The 24,013-nt window shown below is 49.8% G+C and overlaps 13 protein-coding genes across 13 annotated transcripts in view, besides 17 other annotated features; all 13 read right to left on the bottom strand.

Moving 5' to 3' along the window:
* Nucleotides 1-727: 727 nt before the first annotated feature.
* TraAM80_04926 (methyltransferase) lies at nt 728-2,332 on the bottom strand (the record flags this gene model as incomplete). The annotated part of the gene is made up of 1 exon (XM_029381831.1): nt 728-2,332. The coding sequence occupies one exon, from the start codon at nt 2,330-2,332 to the stop codon at nt 728-730; it is 1,605 nt and encodes a 534-aa protein (XP_029238312.1).
* Nucleotides 2,333-2,770: 438 nt separating this feature from the next.
* Nucleotides 2,771-2,802: a microsatellite.
* A 222-nt stretch (nt 2,803-3,024) lies between these two features.
* Nucleotides 3,025-3,121: a sequence feature (GA-rich).
* A 1,858-nt stretch (nt 3,122-4,979) lies between these two features.
* Nucleotides 4,980-5,059: a microsatellite.
* Nucleotides 5,060-5,089: a microsatellite.
* A 216-nt stretch (nt 5,090-5,305) lies between these two features.
* Nucleotides 5,306-5,334: a sequence feature (A-rich).
* Nucleotides 5,335-5,405: 71 nt separating this feature from the next.
* Nucleotides 5,406-5,430: a microsatellite.
* A 190-nt stretch (nt 5,431-5,620) lies between these two features.
* TraAM80_04925 (zinc finger protein 2) lies at nt 5,621-6,148 on the bottom strand (the record flags this gene model as incomplete). The annotated part of the gene is made up of 1 exon (XM_029381830.1): nt 5,621-6,148. The coding sequence occupies one exon, from the start codon at nt 6,146-6,148 to the stop codon at nt 5,621-5,623; it is 528 nt and encodes a 175-aa protein (XP_029238311.1).
* Nucleotides 6,149-6,620: 472 nt separating this feature from the next.
* On the bottom strand, nt 6,621-8,783 carry TraAM80_04924 (putative pumilio/PUF RNA binding protein 7; the record flags this gene model as incomplete). The annotated part of the gene is made up of 1 exon (XM_029381829.1): nt 6,621-8,783. One exon carries the CDS (start codon nt 8,781-8,783, stop codon nt 6,621-6,623), a length of 2,163 nt encoding a protein of 720 aa, XP_029238310.1.
* A 36-nt stretch (nt 8,784-8,819) lies between these two features.
* Nucleotides 8,820-8,883: a sequence feature (A-rich).
* A 202-nt stretch (nt 8,884-9,085) lies between these two features.
* Nucleotides 9,086-9,112: a microsatellite.
* Nucleotides 9,113-9,166: 54 nt separating this feature from the next.
* Nucleotides 9,167-9,205: a microsatellite.
* A 263-nt stretch (nt 9,206-9,468) lies between these two features.
* Nucleotides 9,469-11,295, bottom strand: TraAM80_04923 (uncharacterized protein; the record flags this gene model as incomplete). The annotated part of the gene is made up of 1 exon (XM_029381828.1): nt 9,469-11,295. One exon carries the CDS (start codon nt 11,293-11,295, stop codon nt 9,469-9,471), a length of 1,827 nt encoding a protein of 608 aa, XP_029238309.1.
* Nucleotides 11,296-11,543: 248 nt separating this feature from the next.
* Nucleotides 11,544-11,580: a microsatellite.
* A 191-nt stretch (nt 11,581-11,771) lies between these two features.
* Nucleotides 11,772-11,810: a microsatellite.
* Nucleotides 11,811-11,827: 17 nt separating this feature from the next.
* TraAM80_04922 (uncharacterized protein) lies at nt 11,828-13,294 on the bottom strand (the record flags this gene model as incomplete). The annotated part of the gene is made up of 1 exon (XM_029381827.1): nt 11,828-13,294. The coding sequence occupies one exon, from the start codon at nt 13,292-13,294 to the stop codon at nt 11,828-11,830; it is 1,467 nt and encodes a 488-aa protein (XP_029238308.1).
* A 505-nt stretch (nt 13,295-13,799) lies between these two features.
* Nucleotides 13,800-13,827: a microsatellite.
* A 44-nt stretch (nt 13,828-13,871) lies between these two features.
* TraAM80_04921 (uncharacterized protein) lies at nt 13,872-14,579 on the bottom strand (the record flags this gene model as incomplete). The annotated part of the gene is made up of 1 exon (XM_029381826.1): nt 13,872-14,579. One exon carries the CDS (start codon nt 14,577-14,579, stop codon nt 13,872-13,874), a length of 708 nt encoding a protein of 235 aa, XP_029238307.1.
* Nucleotides 14,580-14,715: 136 nt separating this feature from the next.
* Nucleotides 14,716-14,765: a microsatellite.
* A 55-nt stretch (nt 14,766-14,820) lies between these two features.
* Nucleotides 14,821-14,852: a sequence feature (GA-rich).
* A 213-nt stretch (nt 14,853-15,065) lies between these two features.
* Nucleotides 15,066-16,829, bottom strand: TraAM80_04920 (uncharacterized protein; the record flags this gene model as incomplete). The annotated part of the gene is made up of 1 exon (XM_029381825.1): nt 15,066-16,829. One exon carries the CDS (start codon nt 16,827-16,829, stop codon nt 15,066-15,068), a length of 1,764 nt encoding a protein of 587 aa, XP_029238306.1.
* A 315-nt stretch (nt 16,830-17,144) lies between these two features.
* On the bottom strand, nt 17,145-17,576 carry TraAM80_04919 (uncharacterized protein; the record flags this gene model as incomplete). The annotated part of the gene is made up of 1 exon (XM_029381824.1): nt 17,145-17,576. One exon carries the CDS (start codon nt 17,574-17,576, stop codon nt 17,145-17,147), a length of 432 nt encoding a protein of 143 aa, XP_029238305.1.
* Nucleotides 17,577-18,091: 515 nt separating this feature from the next.
* On the bottom strand, nt 18,092-18,577 carry TraAM80_04918 (uncharacterized protein; the record flags this gene model as incomplete). Its single annotated transcript, XM_029381823.1, has 1 exon — nt 18,092-18,577. One exon carries the CDS (start codon nt 18,575-18,577, stop codon nt 18,092-18,094), a length of 486 nt encoding a protein of 161 aa, XP_029238304.1.
* A 599-nt stretch (nt 18,578-19,176) lies between these two features.
* TraAM80_04917 (uncharacterized protein) lies at nt 19,177-19,587 on the bottom strand (the record flags this gene model as incomplete). The annotated part of the gene is made up of 1 exon (XM_029381822.1): nt 19,177-19,587. One exon carries the CDS (start codon nt 19,585-19,587, stop codon nt 19,177-19,179), a length of 411 nt encoding a protein of 136 aa, XP_029238303.1.
* A 284-nt stretch (nt 19,588-19,871) lies between these two features.
* Nucleotides 19,872-19,893: a microsatellite.
* Nucleotides 19,894-20,365: 472 nt separating this feature from the next.
* Nucleotides 20,366-20,403: a microsatellite.
* A 96-nt stretch (nt 20,404-20,499) lies between these two features.
* Nucleotides 20,500-22,230, bottom strand: TraAM80_04916 (putative protein kinase; the record flags this gene model as incomplete). Its single annotated transcript, XM_029381821.1, has 1 exon — nt 20,500-22,230. The coding sequence occupies one exon, from the start codon at nt 22,228-22,230 to the stop codon at nt 20,500-20,502; it is 1,731 nt and encodes a 576-aa protein (XP_029238302.1).
* Nucleotides 22,231-22,481: 251 nt separating this feature from the next.
* Nucleotides 22,482-22,544: a sequence feature (GA-rich).
* Nucleotides 22,545-23,436: 892 nt separating this feature from the next.
* On the bottom strand, nt 23,437-23,814 carry TraAM80_04915 (iron superoxide dismutase; the record flags this gene model as incomplete). Its single annotated transcript, XM_029381820.1, has 1 exon — nt 23,437-23,814. One exon carries the CDS (start codon nt 23,812-23,814, stop codon nt 23,437-23,439), a length of 378 nt encoding a protein of 125 aa, XP_029238301.1.
* A 170-nt stretch (nt 23,815-23,984) lies between these two features.
* TraAM80_04914 (iron superoxide dismutase) overlaps nt 23,985-24,013 on the bottom strand; it is a gene marked incomplete at both ends in the record, with an annotated part of 531 nt that continues 502 nt past the window's right edge. Inside the window, one exon of the mRNA XM_029381819.1 lies at nt 23,985-24,013. This exon is cut by the window's right edge and continues 502 nt beyond it. Within this exon, the coding sequence (XP_029238300.1) occupies nt 23,985-24,013 (29 nt within the window).

The following is a 24,013-nucleotide window of genomic DNA, read 5'->3' as shown; positions in this document are numbered from 1 at the left end:
GGGGCTGGTGTGGGTAGATTTAGATTTGGGATTAAGACGAATTAATGGACAACTTGGCGTGCTTTGCGTCGGATGCTGCGTGGCGTGAAGGACTGAAGTAACGTTTTTTTCTTTTACTTTTTGTATTGTCTCTTCAGCTTGGGCAGCTTGGGCAGCTTGGGCAGCGTGGGGCAAAGGTGTGGAAACCGGTTTTATCGGTTGGCCAGGTTTTCCTCTGCCCGCCCACCGAAGCCCCTTAAAACAATTTTGTGCTTTGCTTTCAAAACGTCATTTTAATTTTAATTTTTGAGCGCTGCTACCACAATTATTGTTGACAACTGTAAATAATCATGGACAAAAGAGAGAAAACAGTAATGAAGGACAAAATTCGTGCTATTTACGAAATGAAAATAAAGTTGAATGAACTGCCACCCCCTCGGGCGAGGGGCTATGCCACTGGTCTACAAAACCAAATGCTGTTGGCACGCAGTCCCACGTAACGTTGTCTGGATGGGACACGCTTTGGCTGTTCCAGCCACAACTTTGAGTCAAGTTGTCATTTTCCCCTCTTCGCATTTTCCCCCCTCACCGCCTCCAGCTAGGATGACAGTACACAAAAGGCATGTGTAATGTGCGTAATATTCGCAAGTGAATATTTATATTTACAGCATCTCCTTTAAGCATACGTAAGTGTAAAAGCAGGAGCGTCGCCTGAGAGACGCAAAAAGACAAGTAGCAGCAAAGGAGATTAAAGAATCAATACCTGCGGATGCATTACCGCGCTGAGGCGCTGCAAAGCAATTCCCCCAGCCACAGAAACAGGTAGCCCAGCGGTGCCTTCCATATCTCCATTTGGCAACACAGTCAAAATTCTTTGGCAGCGCCGCAGTAAATGAAACGGGGGTAAATACCCTTCCTGTGGCACAAGGAGAACTACCCCTCCTTGTGCCGCCTCACGAAGTCGCTCTTCAGTGTCACATAGGCTAATATTGAAGTCTGGGTCGCCACGGTGTGCATTGTACCAGCTCCATGCCTCCGTGGTGGCTCTCAACTTCATTCTTTCCTTTTCCTCCACCGTTTCCTCACCAGAGGCACCCTCTCTGTAGAGAAACGCATGACCGCAGTCAAAAAACCACCAAGCGGCAGTCGCACCGTTTGCCGCCTCAACGCGTTGAAACAACTTTAACGCCCAATTCTCTGCATCGCCACCGCCGTCGTCTACGTCGCTGATGGAACTACCCAAGTATACAGTAGGGGTGTAGTGTTGCGTTCCCACCGTTCCCACGACATTGATCTTTTTCCTTCCAAAATACAACACCTGATCTACGAGAAAGGCGTTGGCATTACGAACAATGCCACCAAGGCTACGCTGATCTCGCTCATTCTCATAGAGCACAGATAACCCAAAGTGTCCAGGTGTTGCAGATACGCCTCTGTACGAGCAAGCCTGTAGCAATAGCTGTCGAAGCTGACGATGCATTTCAATAATACTAAACACATTTTCTTTGTAGTACAATGGATGGATAGGCCGCTGGTCCACACGTGAAAAGCTGCACTCAGCCGCAGTGTTGGGGAGCCTTCGACGAAAGAAGCGCTGATACGCTTGCAATGCCTCCAATTCACTACTCGCGCCGGTGGTATCACCACCTTCTGCACCACGCACCAACGTTCTTGCCGATGGGTAGCGGGTGTCCAGCGTGGCGTAGAAGAGAGCGATACCCATGGAAGTCACCACGTTAAGTGAACTAATTGTTCCATACTGTGGGATGTACACGACCCGTTCAGCACGACAGCCTTTCCTGTCATTCCCGTCCAACTCATCGATGTATTTCGTGCTTACGCCATTGTTTTCATGGCCAACGACAAGGCGTGCCGCGGGAGGAAAGCGGCAGGAAAGAATGCTCTCCGACCGAGTCGTGTAATTCTCCAGCGCAACTAGTGGAAGCTGTCTATGTGATGGATCATTTAAAAATAAATCTTCGCCAAAGCGGGCCACTTGACTCAACATGACACCCGGTCTCGTCTCATTAGCCGGATCCACGTTCTGCGCGGTGGAGCGAGGGTGGAGGGAGTGAATGTCTTCCGCACGCTCTAGTGAAAGAAAAGAAGGAGGAAATGTTGTCGCAAAGTGCATGCACGTGCGAATAGAATTCAGCGCATTGAATGCGCTCGTACACCCTTCCAGTCCAACGCATAGATGGGGATGAAGACACCGCTTTGGCCAACCATTCACAAGCCTTCTGGACCACCGTGTTAGTGGATCATCGCTGCGAAACGCTCTCGGTGGAGCTAACGCCTGTCGCAAACCAGTCACTGTGCACCCCAGCCGTAACAGGTATGAACGGCACACCATCGACGTACGACTGCTGGAAGTGAAATGCGACCCACAACGGTCACGTCAGAATACGTGCGTGTGGATACGCAAGTGAGCGCACCTATGCGCGGGCCGCTACTGTCTTGCACACGGCCCTAGCAAAGGATTACGGTGTCATAGGAGCATCACAGCAGGAGGCAAGCAGAGACCCACACAAACGAGACAAAAAAGAAAAAAAAAAGAGGGGGACAAGGGAAGTAGTATAAGCTTAGTGGCAGTTGATTTGAGCTTCTGAAGCAGGCCCCATCAGAGTGAGCCATGCACACACCACAAGCACATATACACGCTCACGGCGAAAAAAAAAGTCACATACAGACACAAAAAGTGGCGCGGATACGTGCATCCCATTTCGAGCCAAAAAAAAAAAAAAGTCGTGTACGGGGATCAGGGAAGGCAAGATCCAAATAGGAGCACGAGAAAAAAACAAAACAAAAAAAAACAAAAAACAAGATGACGGAAATGCGGTGTGCAAATTCAGAGAAACAGAACTCGTCTCGTTTATAAAGTCGTGTTTGGTCACTCTTCTTTCAACCCACCTCTACCAAGCTTGTCTACCACACAAGCTCCCGCTTATTCACCACAAGACACCACCGACCCCCTCCTCCTTTCTCTATCTGCTACTCGTAAATCTGCCTGCCTTCTCAAGTATTCCCATTCATCTCAAGAGATAGTTCTTGTATTCCTTTCCCTCTTTTTCGTTTTTTTTTATTATTATTTTCTCTCTCCTTGGCTTCCTAAGCCCTTCACTTTCTTCTTCTTCCTTTTCTTGCCTCCATAAAACTGTTCTATCCTTCCCTCCCCTTAATTGTCTTCAACAAAAAGATAAGGGAGGAGTGAGGGAAGGCCTTTTCCTTAGTCGCTGTGTTTCCGCTGAATGGGTGTGCGTGTCAGTTTTTTTTGGAAGAACCACGTTGTTTGTATGCGTCTACCCCTCATATTGGAGCACAAACGCGATGAGAACGTCGCTCAAAGCTACTCACTCAGAACTGCCGCTAGGAGACCAGTAGCAAAAAACTTACACCCCCACACAGAAGAGATTGACATACTGCCAAAATTATTGCAAGCTGCTCATAGCAGCACACTCACAGATGATGGTCATGCTTAGCTCAAGTAAACAAGGAGCAACAAACAGCAAGGGGAGATGTAGTTATAGGTGTGATTAACTGTTTTCACGTAAATGCCATAAACACTGCAAATAGTTACACACACCACCTTCAGTTACCTGCAGTTGATTTCTCTCTTGTTGTCTGAGAGTGTACTTTAACAAGCATTCATTTAACTTCTCCTTGCTGCTTAAACCATACCACATTATCGCCGCCCTCGTCAGGCATCCTTTTGTTTGTATATCTATTTTACGTATTTATTCATCTTTCTCTCTTTTCCGGTGGTGGGTTATTTATTATTTATGCATAAAGAAGTTAACATATTCATCCTCGCATTTCTATCATTTTTTTCGTCCCACCATAGCTCACGCCAATCGGAAAATAAATGCGTCGTTCTTCTTATCCATTTGTTTGTTTCCCCTCAAAACTGTTAAATATTTCTGCTTCGTTTCTTCCGTTGATTAGTATTTCATATATATATATATAGTTGCCTTGTTGGGTATTGTTGCTGCTTTCTCATGTCCTTCCTTTCCCCTCACGCAAAGCTGCCGGGGCTCTCCTGCGTGCATGACTCCTCCACCCCTTCCACCCGTGCAGGCTGAACGCACCATTTAACCACAAGCTGCGACTCACAATACACACATGTATATATGCACGCTATATTGCTACCAGCCTCCTCAGCTACACATCACAGACGACTGCGGTGGATGTCGTGGAAATGGCAATGCCGTTCCTCCCACCAGGGCCACTCGCTTCTACTCCGTGTTATGTTTTTTTTTTTTAGTCTGCCTTGAGACATCAGACTACGTCCCCTTTGTTTCATCGCTGTTGTTTTTCATGCTCTTCTCCCCGTTTTTTTTTTTTTTTGTCTGAGACTCCAAACCCCTCGTTTCTGTCGACAAGCGATGTTTTGTTTGCACGAAATGCTTCAGTTGCTGCTGCACATGCGCGTTGCACGCCCGTAACTTTGCCCCTCTCCCAACTTCTCCCTCTTTCTCGCTGTATGGCTGCACTGACACTGTTACACGGACGGCATCGGGTAGCCAACAGCGCCATGAAATGCACACGTACACGCACACGGAAGGAAAAATGTATTTTTGTACGGTGCAAAAGGCGAGAAGGTCTCGCTTCATGCAGCGCCTCTCCTCTCCCCCCATGACAAATTTAACACCACCCCACTTGTCATACTGAAAAAAAGAAAAAAACAGTACAAAAAAGTTATTCTGCATCGTCACAATGTCGTCCCTCTCTTCGACTCTTTTTGTTTACCACCTTTATCCTTAACTTCATGTCTCCCAAGCAGACAAACTACCTGTTTAGTCGTGCCAGTTAAACGAAGCGTATGAGCGAGGGCGTTGGAGGGAGGGATGCGGTCCGGGAGGAGCGTACACAGAGGGAGGGGGAGGGGGAGGGGAAGCAGTGGGCGTGCAACGCACAAACTGAACACCCATGAAAGACTCACATACAAAACAAAAAAAAACGCATTTTTGTGTTCAACTTGTTTGAATTCACCCAAGCACCACACAAAAACAAAAAAAAAATATATCCAAAACATAGCGGCAGAAGCAGAGAAAAAGAGTGACAAAGAAAAAAAAACAACAACAACAAGCAAACAAACAAACAAACAAACAAAAAATGAAGGGATCGCAGGCATTCACTCAAAAACACCAACACACAGCACCAGACCTTCCCCATTCACTGGTGAGGTGGAGCAATTCCCAAATAACGAGAAAGGCAGAAAACAACAAGCAAGCCCAAACCCACACAAAATTATATCACGGCTTCTTTCTCTACTCTTCATTCTCTGCATGTTTCCGTCCCTTCATTTTATTCTCCTGTGCAATACTCATTTTCTTTTTTTTATTTTTATTTTATTTTGTACGCAATACTCCTTATGACTGCAGTAAATTCCATAAACCGGGGATATAGGCAGCGTTAGCAAACCCCAGAAGAAACATAAAACAAACAAACAAAGACAAAGGAGGGGGTGCCCAGCAAATAATTTAAAGATAAGAGAGAAAGCGAAAAACACACCCATACAAACACACTAAAGTGCGCATCCGTGATTCCTACTGCATTGAGGCGCCGTTCTCTCCAATGCATCCGCATACTTTCCCTCATTATTTAATCCATTTTCGTTTCTCTTAATTTATTTATTCGACTATCACTGCTGCTGAACAGGCGTCGCCTGCGGCTGTGGTGGAACGGCTTGCTGCTGTGGCTGTTTTTCCTGCGGCTGCAACTCCGCGCAATTAGGGGTGTTGTTGCCGTTATTCGGGCTGTTATTATCGCTTAAGTTATTGCTGTTGCTGGCGGCCGCTCGCATACGGTAAGAAGTTCCATCCCCCCCGCGGTGGTTTCCAACGTGTGGAACTGCGGTGAGCTCCTCAGAGCTATGGGCAAAGGCGCAGTTATCACCCCAGTTGCAAACACCACCACGTTGGATATTCATGCACATCTTTGTCTTTAGTTTGGTACGGTCAATGCCACGTCGAACGCGTCCACGATACATTTGTCCTTGGTTCATTCGCTGCAGCACCTCCGCAGGGATCTGCCAGTGCGTCGTGCGGGTGTTGTGATCAATGTAGTATGGGTCTCCCTCTGCAGAGTACGCCATCTGCCAACCAACGGGAAGCTGCACGGTGCCGTAGGATGCGGCCATGCCACGGCCATAACGATTCGGGTAGGACATAGTTTCAATTATTTCGTGGTAGGCCTTTTAGTTCCTTTTGTTGTTGTTTTCGTCCTACTTTGTGGTGCGTGTGTTCACTTGCAAAATCCGCTGCTATTGGGTGGTGCACACACACAGGTAGCAAGGCGAGAGGCGGTGTGGGAGCCAGAACGTAAAAAAAAAAAAGCAAGCAAACATAAATAAGGCATTGCAATTATGTCTCCAGAGCCACGAGAGAGGCATGGCCTCATTGCGCGCCCCTTGCAACCTCTCTTATTCCAGTGTGGTTGATGCTGTGAGCGCGCAGGGGCAGGAACCCTGGGTGGCCCCGGCCAAAATATTTTCAAACCCAGCGGCGGCACGTCATGTGACCCAATACTGCCGCCTTACCCGTGATCTTACAAGCCAAAACTTACGAAACAAAAAAAAAGACGGGAAGCGTGACGTGGCGGCTCACACAAACGCACCATTGCAGGCAACACTCGCATGGCTCTCACTTCTTCAGGGTGCGGTACAACTTCTTACGCGATGGCGCCTTGGTGCCGGCCTCGGCACCCGCTTCTTGTTTCTCACCCTCGGCTTCCTCGCGGTGTCGTCGTAGCGCCTGTCGCATGGTGGGATCCAGTCCACTGCCGGTGCATTTACTCCTCTCAGGAACGTCGGAGAGCCACGCCTCGGCCTTCAAAAAGGCGACATTCTTCATGACTTCGCCCAACTTTGCACTTCCGCTTTGGAGCATTGTTTCAAGCACGATGCGACCGGCCCACGGCGAGATGGCCAGCTCAAAGACGAATGGTTTCAGTTCATTCATCAGCTGCTTGCGCTGAGTCTCCAACTGACGGCCACGACACTCGCGAAGGAGTGCCTGAATGACAAAGCACGCGTGGTTGTGGAGAGCGTACGAGACTATAGCCCTAGAGGTAACCTCGTAATGTTTTTTGCGATTTATTTCGCGTTGTTCTCGACGAGAGGGCCTCGCCGTGGCGGCGGCGGCGTTCTCATCCCCGTCCCCATCAGCATCTTCATCGGTCTCTTTGCCTTCCTGTTCCTCTTCCACATTCTCCGCTTCATCGATTGCGTTTTCCCTGTTTCTTTCCTCCTCTGCTTCGCGCAACAAGGCATTGACAACAGTCACAACAACCTCGTCCGAGGCGTAAGCAACAAGTTTCTGCATTACACGCGTCCCCTGTGCGAAAGAGAGCATCCCACGTATGTCCGAAAAAACTTCAAGAAGCGCGTTCACAAGCTCCTCACGCACCGCGCCGGAAGCACCGTACTGCAGCATTGCCTGAATAAGATAGGAAGCAGCGTTGTGCGTCACCAACTGTCTCAATTCCCCTCTAATGTTTTCCAGCATCAACCGCATGATGGTCACATCCTCAGGGAAGCACTCCAGCAACTTTTGTAGCACGGGTGAGGAGACAGGGTTCTGTGAAAGCTCAAGAGCAGCCTCTGCCAGGCGTTTCTTATGGTCTGCTGTGAGTGAGGACCCATGAACCTCTATCATCGCACGAAGCAGCATGGTGCGCGCCGGGTCCCGTGCCACGTCGAGTATGTCAAGCCCCGACCCATTTGAAGCCACTGTTTCTGTCGCCGTTGCCGCAGTCCAAAGGCGCTCCTGGCTTTCTGGGAGTGTCTTGAGTGCTGCAACTGCTATAGCAACGGCTGTCTTGTGTGACACAATGCGTTCAATGAGACCAGGGGCGGCTAGTAAACTTTCCCATAACTCCCTCTTTTGCGCAAGATCACCATGCTCAAAGACAGTCACGTAAGCGTGATAGTGGTGTGGACACTCACGCTTGACGGCGTGAACGTTGTTTCTTGGTGCCGCGTTCCCAAAGTCGGGCAGGGCAAACTCGTCTTCCCCCGCTTGGGGCGTGGCGGTAGCAGCCGATGACTCCTCTCTCGGCTGCAAGTACTCAGCCGCAAACTCGCAAAGGTGGGCGCAAATCGCATCCTTGACTGTCGTAGGAACTAACGGATGCTTTAGAAGCGCAGACACCGTCATGTTGTCTTCGGCGGGGCAGAAAAGCGTGCTGATCATCTCCTCCTTCACGTCAAGCTCCTCATCAGTGGCAAAAAGGGCCTTCGAAACGGACCGCCATCCCTCTTCAGTGGATTCCATGAACTTCACAACCACACGTTGCCCATAGGGATGTACGGCCAGCGACGGAATATACGGCAAAAAACGCTCCTCTACCACCTCTCGAGAAGCGGTGTGCTCCATGATTTTCTGCGCCACATGATTCCCAAAGGGATGTTCACAGAGACGCCTGAACTCGTCACCTTCGGCGTTAAGCACAAACATTTCCGCAATCTCCCGTTTTTGCTGAACAGGAAGCCGCACCAGCATCTCCTGGACAATGAGGTTGCCAACGGGGGACAAGGAGAGATCTATAATCTTCCGACGTACATGATAGAGCATCTGCACCCGTATCAGTCCGTCAGACTTCGTAAGAAGAGTAAGCAGCAGGTGGTGGGACGCCTTGCTCAAACAAAGCGAGTAGGTGTTGGGCAGGATCTTTTGCACCACCTTGGCACGCTGCTCCGGTTTACCGTATAAGAGGACCGCCTCCACCTGTTTCAGCGGCATCGACTTTCCAGTCGCAGCTCTCTGGGAGGAGTTTTTCAAAAAGTCCAGCCGCATACCAGGCATATTTTGCTGCTTTCCTATCGGTTCCACTCACACAGCTTCGTTTGTGTATTTCTTCCTTGTATTTGTTGTTGTTTTTATTTTCCTTCTCGTGTTGGATTTTTCCTGCGCCTGACAAATTGTGCGTGCGTCACGGATGTCTTTGAACCTTTTTTTTTATTCTCGTCTATCCCACTTTCAATTAATTAAGTTACTTATTTTCCCTCGTTATTACTCGCGACGTGTGTTCTGCCCTTCGCCACAAAAACAAGAAAAAAAAAGTCCGCTGAGCGTTCGCAGATGCGTCCTGCAACAAATACATAAACATATATATATATATATATATATATATACCGCCTAAACACAGCACATGCAGCCGTATATACATGACACATGATCAGAAGCGCAAAAAAAAAGGATAATAATAAGAAATAAAAAAAAAACAAGACGGGCCGAATGGGCTTGTGTTGAACAATTATGTACAGAATTACATCATTCACTGACCTTGTTTATCCCACCCTATTGCATAGCCGACGAGTAACCTATACATCCACTCCATAAAAATAACAGCGTACATGCAACAAACCCCCCCCAAAAAAAAAGAGCCCTAAAAATATCCTATGGTAGAAACTAGTGCGTGGTGCCACTGTGCCGTTGTTCAAAAAAAAAAAAAGGCTCACACACTGCAGTCAGTTTGTTTCTGTCGTTCCTAGAAGTTGCTTGGCATACGGACACCCACATAGTACACCTCACCATACTTGGTGCCGCTAATCGTGCTCGCCTCCCGTGCTGCCTGTTGATATAAGTCCAAGGCTGCGGCAATCTGATCCTGCAAAAACACAGACCTGGATACTGCTTCAAGCTTCGCCAATTCATACAGGTATGGAGCGCCGTCGCCAGCAACACGCACCTCACCGGGGCACTTAGCCTTGCCAGTTGAGGTGTTAGGCCACCAAAGACCTTGCATGAGGTACATCCGACAAAACGGCATTCGACTAGCAGAGGCAAAGGCCTGAGCGGCTCTGCCTGCACTGCGCCCCTCGCAGACTGCCAACAAACACTCCGCTTCAGCAAGAGCAGAAAAGCCAGGATTATGAAGCCCTGCGTACGAATCACGCTCAAGCGCAGCACTAAGTACAACGTTTAGCATTGGGTACAGTGGCAGGTCGTTGGAGCCGCTTTCCGAAGAGCTGCTTACCTCAGCACACGCCCCAATGTTCAGGCGCGGCTCCCCGTCCCGGTCATGCTCAACACAACCGCCACCTGTAGAACCATCTAGCTGCTGCGCACCCGTTTCCCTCTTGGTCAAAAAGCTGTCTTCCTCGTCCAACTGTTTCCGAAACATGGCTTCCCTCTCCTGAAGTTGCTTTATTGCAGCTTTTTCCCATCCTATAGCATCCTCTTCTTCCAACTTCTCCAATAAGGCAGTACGCTTCTGCAGTTCCTCTAACCTCTCTCCAATAGCTATCGTTTCAGCCTTATCTCGTTCCTGAGTCCGCCGTTTTGCCTCATGGCACTCATCCACGGCAAGGGCGATCATAGGAAGCCATTTACCCGCCTCCTCCGCAAGAATTTCCTCACGTGCAGCCGCCTCCTGTTCCTCAACTTCATTTTTTGAAGTACAACTTTTGCGTTGCCCGTACCTCAAGCTTTTGACTAGTGCCCATACCATCCTCCCCTCCTCCAGGTAGGAGGGTTCCGGAAAAACATCGGGCCACGAGTCCAGTTCGGAGCGAGCTGTCGCCTGGACTTTAGGCACAAAAGTTCTGGATCCACGTCCCCGATAAGTCACGTTGCGTCCTCCCGTGGGTTTCCTTGGCTGCATCCGACGCGGCTCACCACTCAGGAAGGTGGGTAGGCGCATTCCAAACGGGCGGTTCGTCCTGAACCAATCCAAGAGTTGCGCTAGCTCACCGGCCTCCTCCTGCAGAATGCTGGTGAACCCCTCCTTGTGTAATGGTATCAATTGGGTAAATTTTCTTCGCATTTCATCCTCCTGACGCTTTTGAATACGATTGCCAACCGTTTTCATTTCAATTATGTAGCACATTCGCAGCCTGTCTTCCTCGCGTTCGTACGTACTTCGCGCCTCCTCCTCCGCGGACAGAATATCAACTTCAAGGATGACGCTGATGCAGTGAAGCACCTCCACCCACAACCGGGTCGACTCAAACTGCTCTGCAAAAACAATGCACTGTCTCGCCGAAGTTTCTTCATTGAACAGACAACGCTGCGCCATCTCCTCCTCCTCAAATGTAACTTCGCGTGGTGTTTCCGCCTCTGCTGCCCCAGGAGAATCTGCGGTTGCCTCCCTTTCGGGAGCCCTTGGTGACACGGCGGCCCTCAACATGCCACTAACAACAGAGGGGTAGGCGCGCCTTTGCACGACGGGGAGGAACGGGCTTGGGGGTTCAAGCGGCTCCCAGTTGATAAGGGCTGGTTGATCCCACGAGGGCAGATTCAACATGGGGCATTTGAAATTGCCCCGCGCCACGTCTGGCCTCTCTTCGCTGAGGTTACTAAGTGACCGTAGCATGGAAAACGATGGTTTGAATCCTCCTTGTGAGTGGCTTCAGAATTACTTCTCACACAAATGAGACTCTCACGCACACACACATACTCACAAATAGAGAGAACGAGAGAAAAAGCAAGAATCACAGAAACCGATACATAAGGGAATAAAGGTGAAAACTAGCAGCCAAGGGTGGCAGCTCAAACAGAAACAGCAAAATGCGTTACAGCCAATGTTTCCTTTATGCTCCAATAGGAAGCTTCCGGTATTTGCAAGAAGCAGCAGCCACAACAACAACAACAACAAAAAAGATGAATCAAACACGTAGTCCATGTAAATATTTTTTCCCCCGTTCTCTATTCCCTCTTCAACCGTGAGCATCAGGCAAGCAGACGCACATGTAAGGAGCCAGAAACCCGTACGCACATACCTTTCTTCCTTTCGTTTTTTTTTGTTGTTGTTTTAATCAATGTTTCCCTCAAGTTGGAATTACAGCAACGAAAAGAAAAACAAAAGATATATAAAAAAAAAAAGAACAACGCACGGCGCATACTTCTCAGCGCCGGTATGTTACAGGTACACCGTTTTTCCCGATTGCGGTTCGCCTAGACCAAAGAGATTGCATGGAACCAGATGCCATCATGGTTGGCTCGGACTGTCCCCAGAAATTGGGATCATCCCCCATATTTGTGGCGCCGTCCGGACGATGTCGGGCACGAACGCGCAGTTCAGACGGCTTCTTTGCATGATACGCAAGTATGGCATCTATCTCCTCATCAGGTGGAGCAGCCGGTTCAGGAATTCCGCGCGCCTCGTAAAACTCCTGCACTTGAATGTCCCACTTTGTTTGAAAAAAAGTGACAGCACATGGGTCAGAGGGAAGCACCGCATCCACCTCACGAAGAGTTGCTACAGACGATACTGAAAACCCTTCTCGATGAGGCGCATGGAGACGGAAATCACTACGAGCTGCAAAGCTCTCCTCCGTGTCATCCGTTATAGTCGTTATGTCACTCGCGTAACCAGATTGTTTGAAGAGCATGCATAGATGCCTAGTGGTCCCTGCATCCTCCGTTGGCAGTGGAGGGACGTATGGCAAGGCAACATCGCCCTTTTTATCAGCGCCTCGTGTATTCACCACAATCCCACTTGCCACGGGTGCATGTGGGGCATTGCCACCACCTGGAAGATTGACCACCATGTAATTAAGAAAGAAGCCTTTTTCCCTTCTCCCATCAACCTCGGCGGGAACGCGATACGGAAAGTCCGGGGAAGCTATCACAAGTGTATAGAATTCAACACTAGTGGCAGCCTCCTTTGCCTCACCCTCGTCTTCCTCAAAGAAAAAAATAGAAGGCGGATGTTGTAGGTCGGTAAGCTCTATGTAATTCCCACAGTGGGCGGTCATCCAAAAATTGCGATGAGTCAATTCGGTAACAGGTGGAGGTGGCGGCAGCGCCTCGCCCGTCTCTTCGCACCGGCGAGCCCGTGTGGCGTACATCCCTGGAAATACAACCGATAGATTCACGTCTTGCCGCACGTGTGGTAGATAGTGTGGCAAAATCTCGTGTTTGCGGAGATACCTTAGTGAGCGCTGACGATGAGTCTTCCACGCCGACGAGTCCGCGCGTGGGAGCAGCACTCGATGGTCTTCCTCCGGAAGCGGTGGGTACGACGTCCGCTCAAAATCGGCCACATTCCAGTAAATAAAGAAATCTGGGGGTGGGACAATGTTGAAGAGGTGCGGGGTGTCCAGCTCGTTCTCGTACACAGGGTACTGAAACATCGAGTCGCTCAGAATAGTCTTTTCGTAAGGATACTGGAAGTCATGCAGCGCCTGCGGCCGTGGGAGTTTTTCAATCTGCCGCGTCTTTCGATCCGCCTCCCGCTGCTCCCGCGTCCGCGCATCCTTGGTGCTTACACTTGTCTTCCACCCGGGCATGTGATACCCACGCAGAAAAACCGCCGCCGCCGCCGCGCTGTATCTGCGGTACACGACATTGCCACTAGTAACGCGGCGCATTCTTTCGACGGTTCAGCACCCGCCACACAGCGAGGTAGCGACAAGCGCGCACGCAGAAGCAGGCAAGCACCCGAGCAAAAGCAACAAAAAGGGGATAAGAGCGACTATGATGGCTACAACGTCCTTTACTGCTACTATGCAGGTGGAAACGGCAGGAGACACAGAAAAAAAAGTAAATGATGTGAAGGCAGAGGACCGCCTTTGGATTCAAAGGTGTAGACATCTACTACCGCAATTTGAGATGCAGCTCTATAGGTAGATGGACTGGTATTAAACATATAACTACATAGAGACACACCTAGACATACAAGAGCATATGGGTAAGACTAGACCAGTCGTTACGGGAAGACAGAAAGCGAAAGTGATGCCTTCATCATTTTGGGTGTACGCAAAAGGTAAAGCAAAAAAAAAATGCATCGGCAGCCCCCCCTCCATCCCTCCCCTGTAAATGCTTCAAAGAGCACGTCGCCCCATCACAACAGGGAAGGTCCCAAACTGGAAGCAAAAGAATAAACTCAATAATAATAATAATATACAGAAAAAAAACACTGGTTCCTCAATCTTATTCATGACGCTTTTACCTTCCATCACGCACACCCATAAAACTTTCCCTATACGATTTTCCCTTCCACTGCCGCTGCAATGGGACGTCCGCTGGTGCATCTTCCTTCTCAATGACCGCTCCCGCAGTCAACGATGTGCCAACGGAGCTTTGGCGGCGCTCCAAGAGACGCCGCCCTAGTTGCTGCGAACAGTAGTCATGTCGGTGTTTCTGCAGAGACGCCTGGTGTGCCTCCGATTGCGCCTCTACCTCTGCCTCCACGATGGTGTCTTCGTCGTCGGAGTCGCAACTGCGGAGCGCGTCGTCTTCAAATTGTCTAAGCAGCTTGTAGTCCTCGTAGACGCTTTCTTCAGCAAAACGATTGCGTTTTAGCCACTCATTACACTTTAAGAATGGCACCATATTCTCCCGGAAGGCTCGGTATGCCGCGTCCTCCGAGTCGCCGTAGTATTCCCGCAGTGAGTCGGTAAAGTCCAAGCAACTCGTTTGCCAGACAGGGTCAAGCGTGTCCTCCCGCACAATATTCGACATCCCCACAAACTCCTGCAGGTAAACATCGTTTGGCACATTGTCATGACGACGACGACGCGCCCGTTGCAGCTCCACCTCATGCACAGGGAGAGGAGCGACTTCCTCTGACGTGGTGAAGTCAAAAGTGAGGTCCAAACTCGGAGCTTTGTGGGGGAAAGCCACAGGAGACGAAACAGTCGAGAGCTCTTGCATGGGTAACCAAGACTTTATCTGCAGAATCGTCAGCGCTTTTTCCTTTGAGTGTGCGTGTGAGGCAATGACATAAGCTGCATCGTAGTGACAAGGTGGAGGAAAAAAGATGCAAGTGCTTCCAACACCGTCCCAATAAACATACACACACACAAAAATAAATAAAAAAATACACACACACCCTCAAACGGTGCAGGTGATGCACCTGGCACGCACATACACGCGCCATGTCGCTGTTAACACCCTTTCTTTCTTTCTTACCTTCGGTTCCTTCTTAGGCTGTTTACCTTCGGGAGAGGCGTACCATCCTTTAATCGAGGTTTTGTTTAGTTGCACCATGTGGGGAAAATCAACCGACACACACATAACGAGGAGAAGGGAACACACGAAGGGAGATGCAGCACGTACGCAGCCACACAGCTAGAACAAAAACAAAGCAAAAAGTCCACAGAAAACATCAAGAGGTGAACAAAGAGGAATCCAGCATCGTCAAAACAACTCGTCCAGCAACTCATCCTTCTCCTTTCCATGTGTCCGGAGAAAAGCGAGCAAATCTCTGCGCCTTCCTGCAAGGTTTGCCATGGAGAAGTACTCAGTTGCGACCTCCTCCACCGCATTCTTCTCCGATCCAAACACGGGCGAGGAAGCAGTGTAGACAACGGGAACAAACCAATCAACCTCGTGGCCCTTCGCCACAAGATGCTTTGAGAGCAAATGCGGTGGTGTTACCAGCGGGGCCTTTAACACACACCCTGGCTTCGGCCAATACTGCCGCACATCCCAGAAGCTTTTCAGGCGGTCCTCAAGAGAAACAACACGCAATCCATACGGGGTCTCTTGCTGCAAAATAGCACTCATCTCGGCGTTGCCACCATGCAGCAATGACGCGAGTGAGTCTCTGGAGTCCGGTGAAAGCTTGTAATGCTTCTCGTGAGTGGCAATGGTGTGGAGTGATATAACGACGCGGCGTCGAACTATTTCGTCGTACGGATGAAACGCATCATACTCTTGAAAGAGGCTTATCATACTGGGGATAAGTTGGCCTGCAACGTACGCCTCATCTTGTAGATCGTTCTCAATGTGGTCGTATATAATTGGGTTTCCGCTCCAGAAGGCGCACTTCTGTAAAAAGTAGGAAATTTCATCCAGAAACAGGTACGCCACGCGGCGCTGCTCAACCATAATACAGTCATTGAGGCTTATCACAAGGTGCGGGATGTTCGGAGGAGAGATGAGCGGACGACCGCCACTTTCCAGCACAGCCACGTGAATAATAGGCAAAAGCGTCGCATCCTTTGGAAGTGCCTCATCAGGCGTAGAAAATATGTCCAACGCCGCCACCTTCCCAGAAGTCGCTGACTCATCGTCGTGCATGAACCAATCGTAGCTTTCCTTAGGTCCGTAGAGAAAAAGTTTCACTGGAACGCACCCTGGTGTCTCCTCTGCACAGAGCAGTTCCCTCTCAATGCCTTTAAAGTACGCTCGTTGAGTATGGGGCAAACCTGATAAGGGTGGAGAAGTCACAGTTTGCTCTGAGGGAAGCAGAGGTAGTGCAGTTTGTTCAACAAATTCCCCAGAGTCGTCGAGGTGCCACCACGTCACCGCCCCACGCTGCGCCAGACGTGTTGCATTATCGCATATGGCGCCATCCTCCAAAAACGAGGGCCAAATCAATTTTTCCCCTAGCACGGGAATTGGTGGGCAAATGGAAGCGTCTTGACGATGAAACAGTTGCAAGTTTAACGTGTTTGCTGGCGCCACATCGTCCAAAGCTTCCTCCACTTCATTTCCATCCACCTCAAGTTCAGAATCACAACTGCGGCACGGCGATCCCTCCTCCTTGTGGTCGAATACATCAGCAAAGGAGGAAACGAGCTGGTGGTACGCGGGCGACTCCATATGAGTGCCTGGACCGGCCCAGCCCGTCTTGAACGCTATCTTTGGCTTGGGAAACCTGTTCCAGCGCGGATCTGTTACAAACTTCATGCCATCCTTGCCAACAATGTCGTACACGGGGGCACTGCGCCAGCGACCAAGGCGGCAGGGTATACTGTTGTCAAGGAATCGCATCACCTCATGTTCAGCCGCGTCCTGCGAGGTAGGCTCCAGTATTTTTGGAACAATCACACAGCGCCACTTATGTGACACACCCGACAGCGGGCAATGAGAAGGCAGAGGCACACGTGAGAGCACATCACGCAAGGGATAAACGCGAAGCCCATGGTATGTATCACCGCTGCCGTTCGCCACCATAACTGTCATCTATTTACAGTTCCACAAAGAAAGAAAGAGAGAGAGAGGAGGTAAATGTGGCAATTCCTAGCCCTTAGGATCCTTATACAAGGCAGCGGAAATAAATTAAAGCCAAAAAGAAAATGCAGAAAAACATCCTAGCGTGGGACAAACACCAAAAACACACTGGAGTAGCTCTGACATACTCCTTTAATCGCACGTACACAATAGTAATAATAATAGTAGTGCTACTATCATTATAACGGTGTATATATGTTTTAAGTTCTCGGCTCCCATTACGAGGGACTTAGGGGTCTCCAGCAAGAAGGAGAACGCTTAGTACAGCGAGCGTGTCATCACCTTCGGTTGCCCGCGTCTTACCAGCTTCCTGTCATTGGAAGGCGCGCCTCGCGCTGGATGACACTGTAACGATTGCTTCGCCGTCACTCGCGAAAGCTGCCCCACCTTCTGCCCACCATGATGCACTACCCCTTCTTTTCCCCCCTCCTCCATCTCCTCTTGCTCTTGTTGCTGCTGCGCCGCTCGTTCAGCGTCCCGCTCTGCCTTGCGGCGCTTAGCGTACGACTCCATAATGGCTGTCATGTGTTGGTCCTCCTCCCTCACGCACTTCCGCGCGACGAAGCGTCCGATGCGCCGCCTCTCTCGCTGTGCACGGTTTGTCCTACTAATCCTCTCTCGGCGTTCCTTTCGACGCTGTGAGCGGGTCTTCATTGGGTCCCCAGACCGCGCCAGGCGATTACCCCGCATGACTTCGGGCGCTAAACTGTCTGTGTGCAGCTACGTCGACTTAATGGCGGACACGCCGTGGTGGAGAGCCGCGCGCCACTTGTCCCCTTCTAGTTAAGAACAAAACCCCCACAATCACACACGCACAGCAACCAGCGACGCGGGGAAGAGCAAAAAAATGAAACCTGAACGCCCCACATAAACAAAACAACAACAGCAAAATTGCAAGTGCAGTGAGTGACAAGAACAGCAACGACGGTGATACGCGGAGTATTTTGTGGTGCAGTGGTGAGGTTGTTAAACAAAAGAAAAAAAATACATCCTGTGAGAGACGCGGTACACACACGCACAGAGTGGCGGTGCATCACGACATCCACAAGACGCGGCAGGGGGTGCCCAGCCATGCATCCCCCGCAGGGAGGGGGTGGAGCCATCAACAACAAGTGGAGGCTCTGTTTTAGCGTGATAAAGAAAATGAACCAAAACTAAAACTTGAACCCTCCCATCTTCCATTCCACAGCCACGCACGCCTCTCACTAGTTGGTACGTCTCCTCTTGTTATGATTTACTTCCCTTGCTGCTTTCTCACTCCGACCAACAAAATACCCGGCCTCATAGCCCGCGCGATAGTACGCAGATACCACACGTTGAATGTCAGCCGGCAAACCCTTCACCCCATCCTGCAGAAGCGGCACAGAATTTAATGTGACTGCGACTGTATCATCGGCGGCAGAGTCTACATTTTTTGATATGACAGACACAGATGATGACGAGGAGGACATCTCTGCAGACTCTTCGTCAGCGGAAGAGGTGATCACGCTATCCTCGTCAGATGAAGCAGAGTGGAGTCCAGCAAGCTGCGGGGCGGCTTCTTCCTCCTCTTCCTTCTGCTGTTCCAATTGCATGTTCCACAAGCGGATGAGTTCGGCATCATCCCACAGGCCTTCTTCGTCCATTCCACGCTGATACACTGCCGTCGCCCCCCGCGAGGATCCAGCACTCTTCGCGCCGCTCCGACTCATACGGGAGCACAAACCCAATAACCTTCTATCTGCTGCCCAGGTGTTTCCCCTGCTCGCTTAGCCCAATTGCTTGCCTCTCCGCACCCCTCCACTGTGACAAAAAACATGCGGTTTGGCACGACGGAAGAAGCGAAAAAAAAAAAAGAAACAATAATTTTTAAAAAAGTTAAATGCATCAGATCGCCTTCCTGTCACAAGCACGTCATTTCGCCCTCAGTGGTCCCCTTGTAACGAGTTGGCACGCATCACTTCTCTCTCGCCTCGTTCTCCATTGTCAACTGTTTTGTCCTTCTCTCACCACTTTAATTTCTGTGGTCGGAGACTTGTCAGACACACCTGACAGCACAAGGGCCCGCACCTCCGCGGTGGAAACATCAAGCGGCGAAGTCACCTCCTCGCATCACGCCCCTCATGCGTCACACATAAAACACTACTCCTCTCTGCATGCAAAGAAACCTCACCTCGTCCCACACCCACACGGCGTTGGAGTTGCTGCTGCTAGGGCAGGATGCCGCTTCTCTGCACTCATCGCCCCATTCAGCTTCCCCCTCCTGTCGACTGAAGCCCCGGCCTCTGTGCCCAGCGCTGGGCGCCCCGCACTAAAGCACAGCTGCTGCACAGTGGGAGGGAACTCGACATGGCCGTGGCGTGCCCTCTGCGGAGCTGCAGAGTTTTCCCTCAAACCGAGGCATGTGGTTGCCCCCCATGCTTCCCATTGCCTGCGCCTCCACTGGTGCAAGAAAAAAAAAGTCTGCCACCTCGCCCAAGTGCGGGGGCGCAAACACAAACCTCCGCTCAGTGAAGCCAACCCGCGGGACGCTCACAAAAACACACCTCCGCAACGAAGAGCCAACGTGCCCAGCTGAACCAAACGCCCTCATGCCACTGCGGAGACGGGACCCATCGCTCTGGGTGAGGCCTGGCCATTTAACACCGTGAAAAATACAAACAAGCACCACGCCGAAAGGTGCCCCAACTGTGCGGCAAGCACAAACACCGCGAAATGCCATCTCATTTACATTTCCCGTCACCGTTATTTGTGTAGGCCCTGCGTTTGACCGCCACCCTTCTCTGTTTGGGGCGCCGTCCAAGACGCGGTTGCTTCACACCGCAAAACCGTCACTACTCGAAGATGCCGGCGCTCGCAGTGACGGATGCCGGCGGGCACACAACATGCACACAAACCGTCTGCTGACAAGCAAAAAAAAAAGTAAGAACCAAAGACATGCAAACACATTCGAAAAGAAGAGAAAGAGGAAGAAAGCGCCTTCAAGGACAGCTGCATCCTGCACACAGAGAGAGAGAGAGAAAGAAGATCGACCGCAGTTACACCAGTAGCACCTAGCCTGAAATGAAAAAGATTGTAGCTTTCGAAAAATAAAAAAAAACGCGGAGGCAGAGAGCCGCATTGTTTCTTGATAGTTTTAACTACCCTGCACGCCTCGCTTGACCCATGATATGATAACTGAATATAGCAATATTGAACATTATAATTGTTCCTGTTTCCCCCTCTCGTCCTTCTTTTCTTGCTTCGCACCCTGTGACACCAAGAACCATCAATAAGGTGAAGAAACTCCTCGTACACCTCCCCCAAAAAAAGAGGCACCAGACACAGCATGCACCTAATTACTTCAAACAAAGTTGTTTCAGCACCGAAGGCGCAACAACGCAGCACAAAAAGCAATGCAAACCAAAAATGGGACAAAAAAAGTTACAATGCAAAAAAAAAAAAATGGACGTTTCCTGCTGGAAAGAAAAAGGCAAGGTAGTATGCTCGACCCGCCACGCACAAGAAAACAACAAAAACAAAAGGAAAAGTAAAACAAGCAAACGAACTACAGACGCAAATTTTGGAGCAGAGCGGAAAATAAGAACGTAAAAACACCAAACGGAAAGAGGAAAACAAAAAAAAACCTTGTTGACTAATCCATTTTCAGGGCTGCAATTAGCGCAGACAACCACTGGTCACGTTCCTGCTCAGTCCGGGTAGCGAATACAATGGACTGTGAATTTTGTGTAGATATTGCGAAGGCAAACTGTGCCTGAAAAGAACCGGTTTCTCCACTCGTTTCAGCTGTGACTGGAAGGTCAAAAACAACTGGCGCAACGGCGTTGATTGATTGAAGCGGGACCTTCCTACTGCGTTCACCCGAGCCCGCCGCCATCTTTCCCTTTGCAAGTGTCACTGTCAGAAACCCATCGGCGAGAATAAGGTAGCGTTCCTTCCACTGACCACCAGCTGTCTCCTTATAGACCATGCTCTCAAAGCGGGGAGTGGTGCTTGTTGCTATCTCCCGCTCCCTCTCCAGGTGAATCACCTCCTCGCCTTCTGCTATTCCGCTCAGCACCAATGCCTGTTCCTCCAGTGAAAAATGATACGTGGGCAAGGAATCCGCAAACTCTGAAGGATCCGCCTTATATCTATCCTCCATTTCGGCATCCAGGGCAATCATGCGATCCACACGTTTCTTAAATAAACAGAGGTAGTGCTGCATCAATGGCGTTTTAAGGAGTTGGGAGGCGCTTGGCCGTTTGTCCGGATCCTCCTGCAGAATAAACTCCATAAATTCCCGCATCTCTCTGGATACGTAGCCCATATCCTTTTGCTCCTCACGCTCCCCTGGTGAGGTGCCGGTGTTATCGGGAAGAATGGGGGGCAGCCACATTGCACCAGAGAGAACAAGCTCCTTCATTTTTAAAATAGAGTCCGCCTCAAATGGTCGCCGCTTCCCCAACAGTTCACACAGAACTATTCCAGCCGCCCAGATATCTGCCTTCTTGCCGTAACGCTGTCCTCGCCACATTTCTGGGGCGAGGTAGTAGCTCGTACCAAGAAAGGTGCAGGCTATTGGGTTTGAAACGGTGCAGTCGTACTGCCTTGAAAAGCCAAAGTCACCGAGTTTCAAAAACCCACGCGTGGTTAAAAAAATATTTGCCGCTTTTACGTCACGATGAATCATCCGACGGCGATGAATATGGTCAAGACCAAGTAGCAGCTGCACAAAGTAAATTCCGGCCTCAGTCTCTGGGAGACAAAACTTCGTCTGCTCCCTATAGAGCATGTGGTACAGATCCCCTCCATCTGCAAACTCAGTTATGATGATAATTGTCTCATCCTCGTTGTCTATAAAAAAGTGCTCAAAGTACTGTATAATTCCAAAATGATAATTACAAGCGAGGCACATAATTTCAGTCTGAGCATAATGTCTGTCACTCGGCGACATACAGGTCAAATGTGTCACTTTGGCCACAAAGAAGCGAGGGACATCATCACCAGCTCGTTTTTCTCCCTGTAAATTGTCTCCTGCTTTCACTACATGCTTTCGTGGTGGCATTGCGTAGGCTGGGTTGCGATCCACAATATGCGCCTCGCCAAATGCCCCCCTCCCAATTGTTTTCTTCTTTCTGTATCGCGCTGTCTCACTGTCGGCAGGTCCCAATACTTCATCTAGCAAAACTGGCTCAGAACGATAAGAACACTTGCTCGCCACACCCTCCCCAATGGGAATGGGGCGCTGTTCATCAACTTCGTCACCTTTTATCGTAGCTAATACTGATGGTGTCAAACCGCAATTCATATAATCATACTCTGAAGTACCCGTTTCCAAGTCTTTACGCCAGTCCTCCCTCAACCTTGCGGTGCCGTTGCCCATAACTCACAGATATTAATCGTGTTTCAAAGGAATAAAAATCCCTCAGGTGAAATACGTGTGAATGTATTTATGTCCGTATGTCTGTCTACGTGTGGGTGTGGGTGCCTGTGCATGCAGATTCTTTGGAGGCCGCAGAGAACAAATTGTTGCGCTTGCTTGCTTGCTCCGTTTGAACGTGTTCGTATGGGACCTTTTCACCGTCTCCTCCTTTTTTCCTTCTCAGTTTCGCTTCTATCTAGTGCGTTATTTTACCCTATTCCTTTCCTCCCCCTCCCCTCCCCCTTCTGCAACTACTTTTTCTCCCTCTCCCCCTCAGCCCTTCCAGTGCTACTTAAACCCTTTTCCTTAGTGTTCCTTCTTCCCTCCTCACTCCCTCTTTCTGTGGGACGTTCTGTAAACCGCCGGGGGTCAATGTCAATGGACAGTATACGCGGGCTGCTCACTCGCTTCACACGGCCGCTGTGGTGTGGCACCAGTCTTCCCCCCTTGTAGACGTTTTGCTCCTAACGCCTCCAGAAGCTTCCTGAAAAAAAAAAAAAAACGCACAGACAGAAAGGTATTCAGATGTCCTAGCCCCACGTGATAGGCGTATGTGTTTATGGGTGTTGTGTGGATCAACTATTATTGACACTGATGTTGCTTCACGCACAAATACCACGTCACCTCCAAATGTTATGCAAACCAATTTCTTTCATGCACACCCAGTGTGGCATTGCAGGAACAGTCAACACAAGAGAAAAAAGGACGGTGGATGAAAAAAAAAAAAATGTTTTTACTGCCGTCAATATTTTTCCTCAGTCTTTTTTTTTTTTTTCTTCATCCTTCCCCAATGAATTACGTTCCCCCCATCACTACCACATTCTCGTATAGAAATATATATAAATACATTCATTTACTTGTCTAGGGGGATGATAAATATTTTTTTTTAAAAAAAAACACACACACCACCACGCGCAGATGAAACACCAACCACTTACTCCTACCAGTGATACGGAAACGTTGCAAAGAGATGACGTGCAACACACCGCCGCATCAGTCCCCTCCCATTTTTGCGTTTGATCATTCCTCCCTTCAAGATGGAAGCAAATGTAATCAAAAAGCTGCAGACACAACAATGAGAGCATCCCATCTGCTCCTCTCTCCAGTCACTGAAATGCAATACGTTTCCCGTAAGAAACAACACAGGAAACGAGCGTATAACGCCACTTACAAATCACTGCGCAAACACACAACTTCACTCCTCCAGAGGCACTTTTCCACGTGCTTCCAGTTGACAACGTTCCAAAAGGTCTGCACGTACGCCGCACGGTCGTTCTTGTAGTCAAGGTAGTACGCATGCTCCCACACATCGCACGCGAGGAGCGGCTTCAAGGTGGGCTCCGTCAGTGGGCAACCCGCGTCGTGCGTCTGGTAGACCTTCAGTTTGCCGGAGGCTGTGTCCTTCACAAGCCACGCCCAGCCAGAGCCAAAGTGACCAATAGCCACATTTGAGAACTCCTCCTTAAACTTCGCGAAGCTGCCAAAGGAGGCGTTGATCTCGTCAGCCACTTTGCCCTTCGGCTCGCCGCCGCCATTAGGGCACATGCTCTCCCAGTAAAACGTGTGGTTAAAGATCTGTGCAGCAAGGTTGAAAACGGGGCCTTTTTCGGTCTTGATAATTTCCTCGATGGTCTTCTGCGCGAGCAACGGATTTGTCTGTGCCGCTGCGTTAAGCTTCGTCACGTACCCCTGATGGTGCTTGTCGTAGTGAAACGTCACCTGCTCTTTAGAGAATCCTTTGGCG

Source organism: Trypanosoma rangeli (assembly GCF_003719475.1).
Source record: "Trypanosoma rangeli strain AM80 chromosome Unknown Tra_15.4_contig_00151, whole genome shotgun sequence".
Taxonomy (NCBI): Eukaryota; Euglenozoa; class Kinetoplastea; order Trypanosomatida; family Trypanosomatidae; genus Trypanosoma; species Trypanosoma rangeli.
This window is presented reverse-complemented; position numbering and strand designations above follow the sequence as displayed.